Consider the following 13,300-nt stretch of genomic DNA (forward strand, 5'->3'; position numbering starts at 1 on the left):
TTGCAAAATTTTAGAAATACTACTACAGGCATATAGCTTTAAAAAATTTTTCAGTGCCAGTTAGTTGATCATATATGAGTTGGTAATAATATTCTTATTTGTGTTTTAGGTGGTCTTGGAGGCATTGGAATGGGACTTGGTCCAGGTGGACAGCCTATTAGTGCCAGCCAGTTGAACATAGGTGGTGTAATGGGAAATTTAGGTCCAAGTGGTGAGTATTCTAACTTTATTATTTCTTTTTAAATGATACATTTGCTACATTTAAAAGCTTATATTTACTAGTTTGTAATAATATTTAAAGGACTGTAGTTTATAGTTGAATATTTAAGATGTTACTTTAGTCTGAAAAAGGAATGAAACCTTTGAGAGCAGAGAACATGAAAGAGGTTGAACAAAAGGTCAGGAGGGTTCCTCTGAGGCCAGCCACGTTACAGCTAGCCTTTAGCCTTTTAGATTTTGAATTGTCTTTAAGGTAGAAGGAGAATATTCAACATAGTTTATGCCTTGTGTATCATGGATATACAATATTTGTGGAATGGCTGAAATACTACCATATAAGCAATTTAAGTTTGAATATCTAGTTGGGAGGGTAGCTTTTCAGATAGCTGTTTGGCTATTCACATAGACTAACCTACAGTTTATGTTTGAAGATTGATTTTTAAACTTTTTGGTTTCAGAACCCTTTTATACTCTTAAAATTTGTTGAGGACCCCAAAGTGCTTTTGTTTATGTAGTTATATTTGTCAATTTTACTGTATTCGAAATTAAAACTTAGAAATGTAAAAGAATTTACATATTTATTTAAGATAACAGTGATAAACCCATTATGTGTTAAAATGAAAGTAAGTTTTAAGAAAATAAATTGTATTTTCCAATACAAAAATTAGTGAGAAGAGTGATATTATTTCACCTTTTTGTACATCTCTTTAATGTTTGGCTTAATGCAAGACAGTCATGCTCTTATATCTGCTTTTGCATTCAGTTTGTTACAGTGTCATCTATCATGTAGTTTCTGGAAAATTCCACCTTATACTCATGAGAAAATGAGAGTAAAACAGTCAATATCTTAGTGTTATTTGGATAATGAAGGAGTTTTGACCTATTGAACCCTCAAAGGTCCTTAGACCATATTTTGAGAATTGCTGTTTTAATTGATGGACTAATTAATGCTATCTGGTTTCTATTTTTGTTGAGATGTTATAGTTACATTTTAAATTGTGAGGATAGTTATGGTAATCATTATGATCTAAACAGATGGAAATCTTCTCCCTTACTCTTAGGCCCTCTACCCTCCTAAACACATACTATTTTTATTCTTTCATTTTTTACTGCTCCCTTAGCTGCCATGTTTAAAGGAGTCCTTACTTTCTGACCTGATCTCTCAATCTGCTGTAGTGATATTTGTGTGTCTGAGCTGAAAAAAAAAATGAACGATTACCTAGTCCTAGATATTCTCTAACTGAATGTGAGTATGACCAGTGAATTTTGTTTTCTTGTCTAATAAATATTCAAAGAGGCCTTTTTGAAGACTCATGATTAGACAACTGCTGTGGCATAGCACTTTAAACCGTCCCATCTGTGCCCTGCTGCTTCTCTAGTATTCCACTGTGACTAGACCATTGGTATCTATTTTGCTGTGTTGCATTATGTCATTCTTTAGTCATTAAAATAAGATTTACTGAAAGTACATATTGTGTATTTTATTTGAGGTATGGGAATGGATGGTCCAGGTTTTGGAGGAATGAATAGAATTGGAGGAGGTATGTATAAGCATTTGTTTTCTTGTATGTACCCATCACCATGTTTAGTAAGTTAGAAACTACGTTGAGAATTCCAAGGGAAACAAAAGTCATGGTTTATTGCTGGCTCACCTCCTAAATGCTGCTAGCAGAAATTGAGCCTAGTACATACTTAAGGGATATGGAAGGTGATGTGTTAAGAAGCAGTTGCACAAGGTAGGGTGGATGAAGAGCTTACTGATGAGACTTAATATTTACAAAATGTACCTTTCAGCTATATAACTGACAGATCTCAAACTTAATCTTTATTCCATAGGAATTGGGTTTGGTGGTCTGGAAGCAATGAGTAGCATGGGAGGATTTGGAGGAGTTGGTCGAATGGGAGGTAGGTAAATGTATATAATGGGATGTGTTTGCTACATTTCATTTTCCCCATTATTAAAAGTATCCCCCCTTTACTTAGGAATGGATACTGTAGATGTTTTCAGAGGATGTATGGGCACCAGGGGATAGGGACAGGCAGAGCGGGACTGGGATATCTGTGTCATGTGAAGTAGGTTGGGTATATCATGGACTTCTTGTATTGTGACTTTTGCTGTCATTACAGTTTAGTTTCAATAAGTTCCTAAATGGATTACTGTTTATTGATAATACTTGAAAAAGGGTTAATTTGTTGCATAATCTTTTCAGAGCTATACCGTGGTGCAATGACTAGTAGCATGGAGAGAGATTTTGGACGTGGTGATATTGGAATAAATCGAGGCTTTGGAGATTCCTTTGGTAGACTTGGTAGGGCTGGCTGTTTACTTCTCCTTTTCTTTTTGCAGGCTGTATTTTTCAAAGTTTGGCTGTCTTTTTTTGTATGAAAAATAAGAAATTTATAATGTTTTGTGCAATTTATTACTTGAAGAAAAATACTTCAGAGGTTTTAATGTACTAGCTCTCTTTTTCAGTGTCTTACATATTTGAACCCTATTTGTAGAAGACTTTATACTTTTCAGTTATTGTACATCTTCTGAGAGCATAATACCTTGGGAATTTTAAAGTATGATTATTTAAAATTAATTAGTATATTATCTTTCCATCCTTGTTTAGGCAGTGCAATGATTGGAGGGTTTGCAGGAAGAATAGGAGCTTCTAACATGGGTCCAGTAGGATCTGGAATAAGTAGGTTTAAATTTTACTAGAATTTTACAGTAATATTTGAATACTTGCAAAAAACTTTGCAAGAGTAGTTATTGTAGTATTGTAATACTTTGTTCTTATATGTTAATATGACTTGTCATAATTTAGAGAAACTTTGATATTTATTGAGCTTTACTGTTTATCGCTGTTGGAAATTTCTAAACTAACTTTGAATTTTACTTCTTTGACATTTCTAAACTAACACCAGAATATGTGTTAACTGTCACCCAATTCAAGAACCTTTATTCCAACTAAAGAATCTGGGGCTTTTTCTGATCATATGTCACGAACAACATTAGCTTTAGCACCAACTCTGTCTCTTTGCTTATTCTCTATAACTGCTGTTGGAGACTAGCTTATTTCATCTGTGAAAAAAAGTTGTGTCTTTTGGTAAACACAGGTGAATCGCCTCAGATCTAACACTTCTGGAGACCTCCTGAGGTTGAGGGCAAGGTTAAAAGAAATGCTTATTTCCTTGCTTCTTAAACCTTTTCTTTGATAGAATCAAGAGTACTATTGTTGCAAAACTGGGGAATGCCAAATTTCTTCCGTCTGTTTCCACTACTACATTTTAGGCCTTATATTAAGCCTTAACACAAGGCTTAGTTTTTGACCCGTGTTGCTTACTGAACCATGTCTATGTGAGCTCTCCATAGTTACCGACTTCCTTTAATTGATTGAAAACTCACAAATAGGAAACAAAGTCTACTTGAACTCTTCTAAGAGTGAGTTAAAAAAATCTTGTCAGCTGAAGATACTTACTTCCATTGTACCTTGCTTCTCATTTTATTCCTTCTTTTCATCATCTTTTCAGCCTTGGCCATTTTCCTGTTAATCATAACTTCCCTACCTTCCTTTTTCACCTCAGTGTTTATACTTCTGTTCCCCTAATCTTATATTTGTTATTCACAGAAAGCCAATTTGAGGGTGATGTTAATTTTTAGAATGGGTATATAAGGTACGAGAAAAAAGGATACGATTGAGAAAGAGTAGGATTGGAATAGTTAAAGGGGACTCAATGTATAAGAATCAAGTGGGTACGAGCTACAAGCTAGATTTTTAAGCTCTGGCTAAAGGAGCGCGATTCCAGTTTTTGTTGTTATCTCCACAAGTTCTGTATAACATAGAGACTAAAAGTTAGGTTTTTCGGTGGTTATTGAAAATTGAATTGATATGAAAAGAGCAATTATATGCGAAACAAGATACTGAGGTGAAAGGTAAGCTAGGAAAAGAATATTATGTAGGACAAGTATGATGAGAGCAACAGTTGATATGTTGGAGTTGTAATTATTTGAATTTACCCCATATGTCTTTGTTCTAACAATTACTAAGCTTGGTATTATTAAAAGATAAAAATGAGGATACAGACTACTATAACATTAATGAATAAAGTCATTGATAGAAAATTTATATAACTTATGTTTTATGATCAGAATATAATTTTTTAGAAATGTATATGTATAATAGTATGAACAGATTCAGTTAGCCATTAACATTCAACTAACTGAATATATACAAAATTAAAATCTGTTCCTTGGAAGATTGTTATATTGTGTGTATAAAAATAATTTTGTTTATATATTGTCTAATTACATAAATGAATTAATTTTTCTCTCTTTCTTTCTCAAAAATGATTCCCTCCTCTTTCTCTCCTTCTTCCTCTTCCTTCTCCTTTTCCTTCTGTTTTTAAAATAAAAACACCAAACTCCCAAATCCTCCCTTCCCTTCTTGAAAATCCAGGTGGTGGAATGGGTGGCATGAACAGTGTGACTGGAGGAATGGGGATGGGACTGGATCGGATGAGTTCCAGCTTTGATAGAATGGGACCAGGTATAGGAGCTATACTGGAAAGGAGCATCGATATGGATCGAGGATTTTTATCAGGTCCTATGGGAAGCGGAATGAGAGACAGAATAGGCTCCAAAGGCAACCAGATATTTGTCAGAAATGTAAGCAACTAAATGTAAAGTATACTTAAAATTATTTTTTTCCTTGTATATCTGTTACTAATACCTTTTTTCATTCTAGCTGCCTTTTGACTTGACTTGGCAGAAACTAAAAGAGAAATTCAGTCAGTGTGGTAAGTATGCCAATGACTGTAGATATATTGATATTGATTATGGAGGAAAACTTGATTTTAAACTTTTAAATACTGCTTTAGACCTTTACCTGTCCGGATGCTTATTCCTGGGTAGTATGACAGGTTTAATTCCACTTCAAAGAAATGAATTATTTTGCTATCCTCTGACATACAGCAGTGTAAATTACTACTAAATAACAAGATTTAGAGTAGAGTCTGACATTGTCTCCTGTGGATAAAGAAAGGGCTTATCTTATTACCTGATTTTTAAATGGTTACTAATATCATCAGTGCTTGAATTTAAAAGGATGTTTTTTATGTGGGAAATACTAACGAATGGTATATTTATTTCTTTGTTTATAATGTAGTACAGTGCTTTGTCAACATGACCCAATGAAATGCTGACATCCAAGTGATATGGAGTTAATAGATGAGACCCATTCTGCATACTCTGTCACCTATACAATAAAGGAAACTTAGCTGATAGTGTAGAACCCACTGCCTAGAATGCCTTAGACAGGTACATTCTGGTGGCCCTTCTGTTCCTTTTATAAACTGTTCTTGGCTATAATGATACTACCTATACGACCGTAATATGTTCATTAGGTCTGTAGATGATTAGGTGGTTTATTACTTTTAAAAGAGGGCCTTTTTTTTTTGTAATGATAAGAGATTTAGTGTGAGTAGAACAAAGTAACAGATTTCCTGCTAGTATTTTTTTGTTATTGCATGGTAACCCAGAGAGTATAATTATTAATAGTACAACTATGTAGGTGGGATATAATGATGAAAAATAGCTAAGTAAAAGTGGTACATTCAACCTTTGAGAGTTAATGGAAAGTTAAGAGTATTTGGAATATATCTTTAATTTCTGGAGATCATGAAGGGGATAAGTTTAGTGTTCTCCCACAAAAGTAGCCTTTGTAGCCACTGTCACAAGGGATCAAAGTGATCCTTCTGGAAACTGTTCTCTAATGTGTTCTCAGAGTACTTTATACCTAACTTTCTTATAGTAATCTGTTCACATGTTTTCTTCCCTCCCAGATGGAGGCCCTTGAGGGCAAAAACCATAATCTTTTTATTCTAGCACCTTTCGTTGCCTCTGCACGTATAGTAGGAGTTTATTAAATGTTATGAATGAGTTAAGCACTCTGAAAAGATCTTCATTAATTTATTTGGTTATTTATTAAGTAAATCTACAAATATTGTATTTTTGGTAGTCTGCTTGTCATTAGGATTAGAAAGGGGAAGAAAGTAAGATACCACCCCTGCCCTCAAAGAACATACAGTGTGGATCTGTCTACAATGTTCTAGTGGCTCCTTTTTGTTGATCATCTTTTTATTTATATTTACTTACATTTTATTCAAAGAAGAGAAAGATAATTTTTCTTGATAAAAAAGTTGCTGTAAACAAGTCAACTAGTAAATAGTCGCTACTAAGAGAAAGCAGAATTATCAAGTTTTGAGGTGTTGGTAGTCTTTGTAGGAGTAAGGAGATCCACCAGGATGAGTAAGCAGCATCTAGCTGTGAATCCCATAGGCTACAGGGGAAACGAGCACATTACGGCCTTAGTGAGATCCATCAAATGAGGAGCGGTGGCAGCAAGTATAGATAATCCCTGCTGTTGTAGTTTCAGTGAAAAAGAATCTCCAGATGACATATGACTTTATTTTACAAAGTAGAAATGAAACAAGATAAAGAACAAAGTGGGGCAAACAAATGACATTAGTGAAAATGTGACCAATACTGAGTTGACTGTTTCCTTGTACGTAGGCAGATTTCCTTTCAAGATCAGATATGAGCAAGGGTTGCAGCAAATTTGAGGTCTTTTGGTGGGCTTCTATACTTGTTGCTGGCATTGTTTTGACAGAAGGACATCAACAATTCAAAAACATTTTTTAAAAGGAAAAACTAGTCCCCAAATCTACATTTAAAAAATCTGTACAACATTTTAGCCAATAAAATAAAGTGCTTAACTCTGTTATTTTAGCTCTATTTTTATGTCCCTTTTTGATCAGTCTGTATTATATCATGAGAGTAATGATTTTTGGTTTTGTTTTCTCAATTCTAATTGTAAAAGCTTTTGACTTTCAGATTTATATTAAAGTAATACCATACTAAATAATTTCCTACCATCTTCCTGTTTTTAACCTTGAACTTACATTGATGGAAAGGAAGATAAGTTACAGTAATAATTTATAGAATTAAGTGTCCAGCTATTGACAGCTATGGAAATTATCTGGCTTGTATGAACTGAGCCATCTATTTTTCTGCCACATCACTTTATTTATTTTCAAATCTTAGAGCTTTTCTTTTTTAGAATGGAAAGTTTGTTTTTAACCTGCTCCAAGCCAGTAGTGCCCCTTTTCACAGTAGAAGTCAGTTTTTTGCTATTTTTTTAACCCCCTGAGCCCAAGGTGAGTAAGTATATTCTCTTGATTACTTCGTAGTAGGAGTCTAGTGGTACTCCATGCTCTCCTCTAGACAGTAACTGCTAGTAAATGGCCCATCACCAAGCCCTCTGATTATTAAATGTCTTGAGTGGTTAATTGTCCTTGGTGGGGCAATTACAAAGATTGAGAAAATGTTGGAGTATGAGTTATATAACCCTCAATACAACATTTCCTTAGCGGGTATAATTCAGGAAAAAATGTGTTCAGATATCCCCAAATATAACAAGATGAGAAGGAAGTGAGTATAGTAAAGTAGATCTTCTTTTATTTTGCTATATGTAATTCCTCAATACACATTTTTAAGAAGACTGAGTATAAATAACTGACCCATTCAGAGTTGGACCCCGCATTAGTTCAGGTTGTGTTAATGAAGTCAAATAGGTGTAGTTTTTCAAACTTCCATATTGTCTATACACTTTAACTATACTCTGGCTTAGTGTGTATTAGAACTGCAGTGCAAGGAAAGCCCATTCTTAATTATTCCTGCTATAAACCATACCAAATATAACGTTGTTCCACAGGTTTCCATTATTTTCATTTTTTACATCAGTATGCTACCTGTTAACTGCATAGAAAATGGAGACTTGTGGTGGATTTTATTTACTAAAACACATGGTGCTTCAAGCATGGCTAGTGGACTCTAACATAACAGTAAAAATAATGCAGTAAGAGTAAAAACAATACATGAAGAATATTCATAGATAGTCACTTTCTTATGTTTGTAAAGAAACACTCAAACTTTGTCCCCCATATCATAATTATAGTTTCTTATAGAATATCTGATTTTGCTTTCTTGTCCTGTGGTTATGCTACAGCTGTACTTTGGAAGTAGGTTTTATTAAACCATTTATTTATTTATTTATTTATTTATTTGTGCTTTAATTTGATCTGTTTTTAGATATGCTTTTACATCATTATTTTCCAGAGTATATCCCACAAGATTACTTAATAGGCTGAGTTAAATAAAGTAGAAAGATTTCTTTTATTGCAGGAGAGTCATGTTTTGTAGTTAGTATATGTAACAGCAGTATCTTTGATTACTGTAATACTGATTTCTCATTGCATACTCTTATACTGTTGCTAAAATAGCAGCCCTATTTTGTTTTTCTTGGAATCATACAAGATCAGTAGATATTTAAGAGTCCTCAGGGCTTCCCTGGTAGCGCAGTGGTTGAGAGTCCGCCTGCCGATGCAGGGGACATGGGTTCATGCCCCAGTCCGGGAAGATCCCACATGCCGCGGAGCGGTTGGGCCTGTGAGCCATGGCCGCTGAGCCTGTGCGTCCGGAGCTCTGCAACGGGAGAGGCCACAACAGTGAGGCCCGCGTAACGCAAAAAAAAAAAAAGAGTCCTCGGAGCATGTACAAAACCAGAGAAGTCTGATTTTAATTAATTAAAACTAAATTTTTTTCTCCTCAATTATTTATCTTTAGAAAAGAAAATATCTCAGTTGGTGTTTTTATGGGATTAAGAAGAAAGTTAGAAAACAGGACTTTCTAGTTCTATACCTAGGGTTTTTTGGGGGCAATCTAACTGAAACAAGTATCTGTAAGCCACTTTCTCTATAAACCTGAGTGTCCAAACTGTAAGAAGTTTCAAGTATCTTAGCTGATAGACCTTGTCGGCTAGAAAAGACTTGAGATCATTGTGAGGTCAGGAATTTGGGGGTTTGAGTCATGATTCCTAAACAGAGAGGAAATTTAAGAGAAAAAAAGAGAAACTTGTCCTGGGAGATTAACAGATTTTGTAAGAGATTATTACATATTTTCCTTTGAAGTTTTGAAGATTTCTTGCTTGGGTGAACCTTAGTATTGCTAATAAACCTATGGTGGGATACTTATGTTAAGAAAAACAGGTAAATTTAGGATAATGAAGAACATTTAACCTTAAAAGCTCCTGAAAATTCTCCACAGTCCTCTTCAAAATCACTGTAAAGTGCTCCCATTTACCAAGGTATGCTTCTTTGATTAAACTTGCTTTTTTTTTCAGGTCCCAGCATTTGAGATACTAAGAGGACTCTGGAAATTGCTCTGCATTTGTCTTTAAAGCTTTAAAATATATATATATATATATATAGTCTCCAGTTTCATTTTATGATGTTTGTTAGAAAATGTGATTTCTGTATTTTTTAAAAAAATTTTTTCTTCCAGTTTCGTTGAGATATAATCGACATATAGCACTGTATAAATTTAAGGTGTACAACATAATGATTTGACTTACACATATAAAATGGTTATCACAAGAAGTTCAGTGAACGTCCATCATCTCATAGATACAAAATTAAAGACATAGAAAAAAGATTTTCCTTGTGATGAGAGCTCTTAGGATTTACTCCCTTAACAACTTTAATATGTAACACTCAGCAGCGTTAATTATATTTATCATGTTGTACATTACATCCCTAGTACTTATTTATCTTATAACTCAAATTTTGTACCTTTTGACTCCCCTCCTCCAATTTCCCCTCTCCACTCCACCCCCCACCCCCCCACCTCTGGTAACTACAAAATGATCTCTTTTTTTTTCTGTGAATTTGTTTCTTTGCTTTTTAAGTATAATTGACCTACAACCCTATGTTAGTTCCTGTTACACAATACAGTGATTCGATATTTCCCTACTTTTCAAATGATCATCACAATAAGTCTAGTTACAATATATCACCATAAAAAGATGTTACATAGTTACTGACTATATTCCTCACATTGTACATTTCATACCCATGACTTATTTATTTTGCAATTGGAAGTTTGTACCTCTTAATCTTCCGTTCCTATTTCTTCTCTCCAGCCCCCTCCACTCAGACAGCCACCTGTTTATTCTCTGTATAACTGTTTCTGTTTTGTTACGTTCATTTCTTTTGGTTTTTAGAGTCCACATATAAGTGAAATTATACAGTATTTATCTTTCTGTGACTTATTTACTTAGCATATACTAGCCTCTGGTTTCATCCATGTTGTTGCAAATGGCAAGATTTCATTCTTTTATATGGCTGAGTAGTGCATGCTTAGGTGGCTTCCATATCTTGGCTGTTGTAAATAGTGCTGCAGTGAACATAGGGGTGCATGTATCTTAATTAGTGTTTTTATTTTCTTCGGATAAGTACCCAGGAGGGGAATTGCTGGATCTGGATCTTATGGTAGTTCTATTTTTAATTTCTTGAGGAATTGCCATACTGTTTTCTGTAGTGGCAACACCAGTTTACATTCCCACTAATGGTGCACAGGGGTGTGTTTGGTTTTTTACCTGTTGTAGGTTAAAAACTTTTTGGATCTACTTTAACCATTATAATAATTTTTCTGGGAATTAGTCTGTTTTATAACTTTTAGAACACAGTTAAAGACTGCCTGGCTTGGGTTACAGATCATGGTTTTGGTTCAGTGTGATATTTATTAACTTGAACCATTTAATTAGTATTGAGTGGGTGAGTGATTACCTATCAGTTGGTTTTTAAAAAACGCAGTAATGGGGCGGGGCAGGGCAGGGATGGATGAATAAACAAAAGAAGAAAAGTAGTCTAGGATGTGGTAGAAATCATTCAGATCAAAATTTAAACAGGAAAAAAAATCTTACTCATGCATTGGGATTAAAAGTTCATCCCATCACCTGGAAAGGGCTTATGCAATTTTTTGATAAGCCCTTTTAAAAATTAATTTTATTTATTATTTTGGGTTGCATTGAGTCTTTGTTGCTGTGCGTGGGCTTTCTCTAGTTGCGGCGAGCGGGGGCTACTCTTCGTTGCCGTGCGCAGGCTTCTCATTGCGGTGGCTTCTCTTGTTGCAGAGCACAGGCCCTAGGCGTGCGGGCTTCAGTAGTTGTGGCACGTGGGCTCAGTAGTTGTGGCTCACGGTCTCTAGAGCTCAGGCTCAGTAGTTGTGGTGCGTGGGCTTAGTTGCTCCACGGACTGTGGGATCTTCCTAGACCAGGGCTTGAACCCGTGTCCCCTGCATTAGCAGGTGGGTTCTTAACCACTGCGCCACCAGGGAAACCCAATCCCTTTTCTTTTACCTTCCCCCCTTTTCCTTTTTTTGTCCCTTTATAGAACTAAATATGTCTGGGTCTTTGATTTTATTGCCAGACTAAAATTAGCCCATAGTGATCTGGCAACTATAATATTCAAGGGGAGGGAAACATTATGGCAAGTAGTCACCTCACATCTAAATCTGTGTGAACTGGGTTATCATACAGACTTGTATGCCTGGGGATAGTCTCAATGTTTACATCTGTTATTTGTGTGTAATTATTAATAACTCTCCCTTTTACTCTCTAAAGTTTCTGGTTTGGATGATGGATTTTTATGGCCACGTATTTTGATAAATGATATTCATTTATTTCAAATACTAGTCTGTATAGAGTCAGTAATGATATTAACTATAAACAGAACCATTGTCTGGTTTTCCTCCTCCTGGAAGCTTCTCTAAGGTTCTTCTTTGTGCTCTTATCATCACTGTTTTCTACTTTTATTGATTTAAATCTACAATATCTCGTCCATGCCTGTTTCCGTAATATACTTGGTGCCACTCTTACATATGGAGTTCAAATTGTCATATTGAATAAATGACTTTGGCACTGTGGCTGAAAAGCAGAATTAGCGGAGCTCTTTGTGGCCTGGTAAAAATTAAATTTCTGGGCAGTTGCTACTATTTTCAGGGATAAAAGAGTGAAATGGAGGATAAAAGGGAAGGAAGAGAGATTAGGGGATTGGGCATAAAAGAGCAATTGTTTTTCTAAAAATAATTTTGTTTGAATTTGTAAGTTTGTTATTAGGCATGGTGACTTGGTGTCATTTTGTGCTAGCTTACCTTATCTTGCTATAAAATTCACTTTAGAAGTAAGGATTTAACATTAAAATTTTTTTATTTTAATAAAATATTAAATCCTAAGCAAATTTATTTTGATTTCAATTTTGTATATTATAACCTGTATATATTCATTACTTTATATGAATTGCATTATATTCAGAATATAAAATGATGAGAATAATACTTATATGATGTGCTGTTTTAAAATCATTGATGTTTTTAGCCAAGTTGTCATTTCATTGGCTATGAGAAATTTCAGACCTGTGTAGTGAAATGGAACCTGTTTAAACAGACTAGTAATTCTATAATTTTTCTTTTAAAGGTCATGTAATGTTTGCAGAAATAAAAATGGAGAATGGAAAGTCAAAAGGCTGTGGAACGGTCAGATTTGACTCCCCAGAATCAGCTGAAAAAGCCTGCAGAATAATGAATGGCATAAAAATCAGTGGCAGAGAAATTGATGTTCGCTTGGATCGTAATGCATAATTTGAAACCACGGTTGGAACATTCTTACATCTGTTTTGCTGAATCTCCTAGTAAAAGTCATTTTTTTAAGTAATACTGTACGCTTACAAAAGTTGTAAAGATGAACTTTTAAAACTCCCACCAGCTTTTAACAGTATAGTGTTAATATACTGTGATTTTTGTTAATCTCAAGTTTGGATTTTTAAAGACAGCAAGTCTGGTCATTCAGTTTAAATGAATGGTTATACTATTTTTAATGAAATAAGCCATTTTCTTGTTATTTTCAGTTCTGCATAGTGGGATTTGTTTGTTCAAGTGTCCCAAGCTTTTATCAACTTATTGTAAGGTAAAACATAGATAGTTTTTTCAAAACTTCTGTTTAATATATGTAATTGTCCTTGGAAAGAAAGGGCTCAGACAAATTAGGATATGATTTTGGTTGGTTTTAAATTTTTGTTGGTGATAAAGAATTGCTGTAAGTAAGTTTTAGATTCTAAAGTTCAGAATATTTTTTATTTGACTTAAATGGAGAAATGGAGTTTTCCTTCTCTGCCCTTCCCCATCATTCACATTTTCCAC

At 34.5% G+C, this 13,300-nt stretch overlaps 1 protein-coding gene across 2 annotated transcripts in view; it reads left to right on the plus strand.

Moving 5' to 3' along the window:
* Positions 1 to 13,300, plus strand: part of MYEF2 (myelin expression factor 2) — a 32,766-nt gene extending 19,466 nt beyond the window's left edge. The window contains exons 10-17 of one of the 2 annotated variants that reach the window (XM_082620115.1): positions 110 to 211; positions 1,710 to 1,760; positions 2,056 to 2,124; positions 2,430 to 2,528; positions 2,835 to 2,906; positions 4,665 to 4,873; positions 4,953 to 5,004; positions 12,579 to 13,299. In XM_082620115.1, the coding sequence (XP_082476241.1) occupies positions 110 to 211; positions 1,710 to 1,760; positions 2,056 to 2,124; positions 2,430 to 2,528; positions 2,835 to 2,906; positions 4,665 to 4,873; positions 4,953 to 5,004; positions 12,579 to 12,742 (818 nt within the window). In that variant the 3' untranslated portion in view covers positions 12,743 to 13,299. Of the gene's footprint in view, positions 1 to 109; positions 212 to 1,709; positions 1,761 to 2,055; positions 2,125 to 2,429; positions 2,529 to 2,834; positions 2,907 to 4,664; positions 4,874 to 4,952; positions 5,005 to 12,578 lie in introns of both variants that reach the window. The other variant, XM_082620116.1, reaches the window with a different exon arrangement.

Source organism: Mesoplodon mirus (genome assembly GCF_964341445.2).
Source record: "Mesoplodon mirus genome assembly, chromosome: 4".
NCBI classification, from domain to species: Eukaryota; Metazoa; Chordata; class Mammalia; order Artiodactyla; family Ziphiidae; genus Mesoplodon; species Mesoplodon mirus.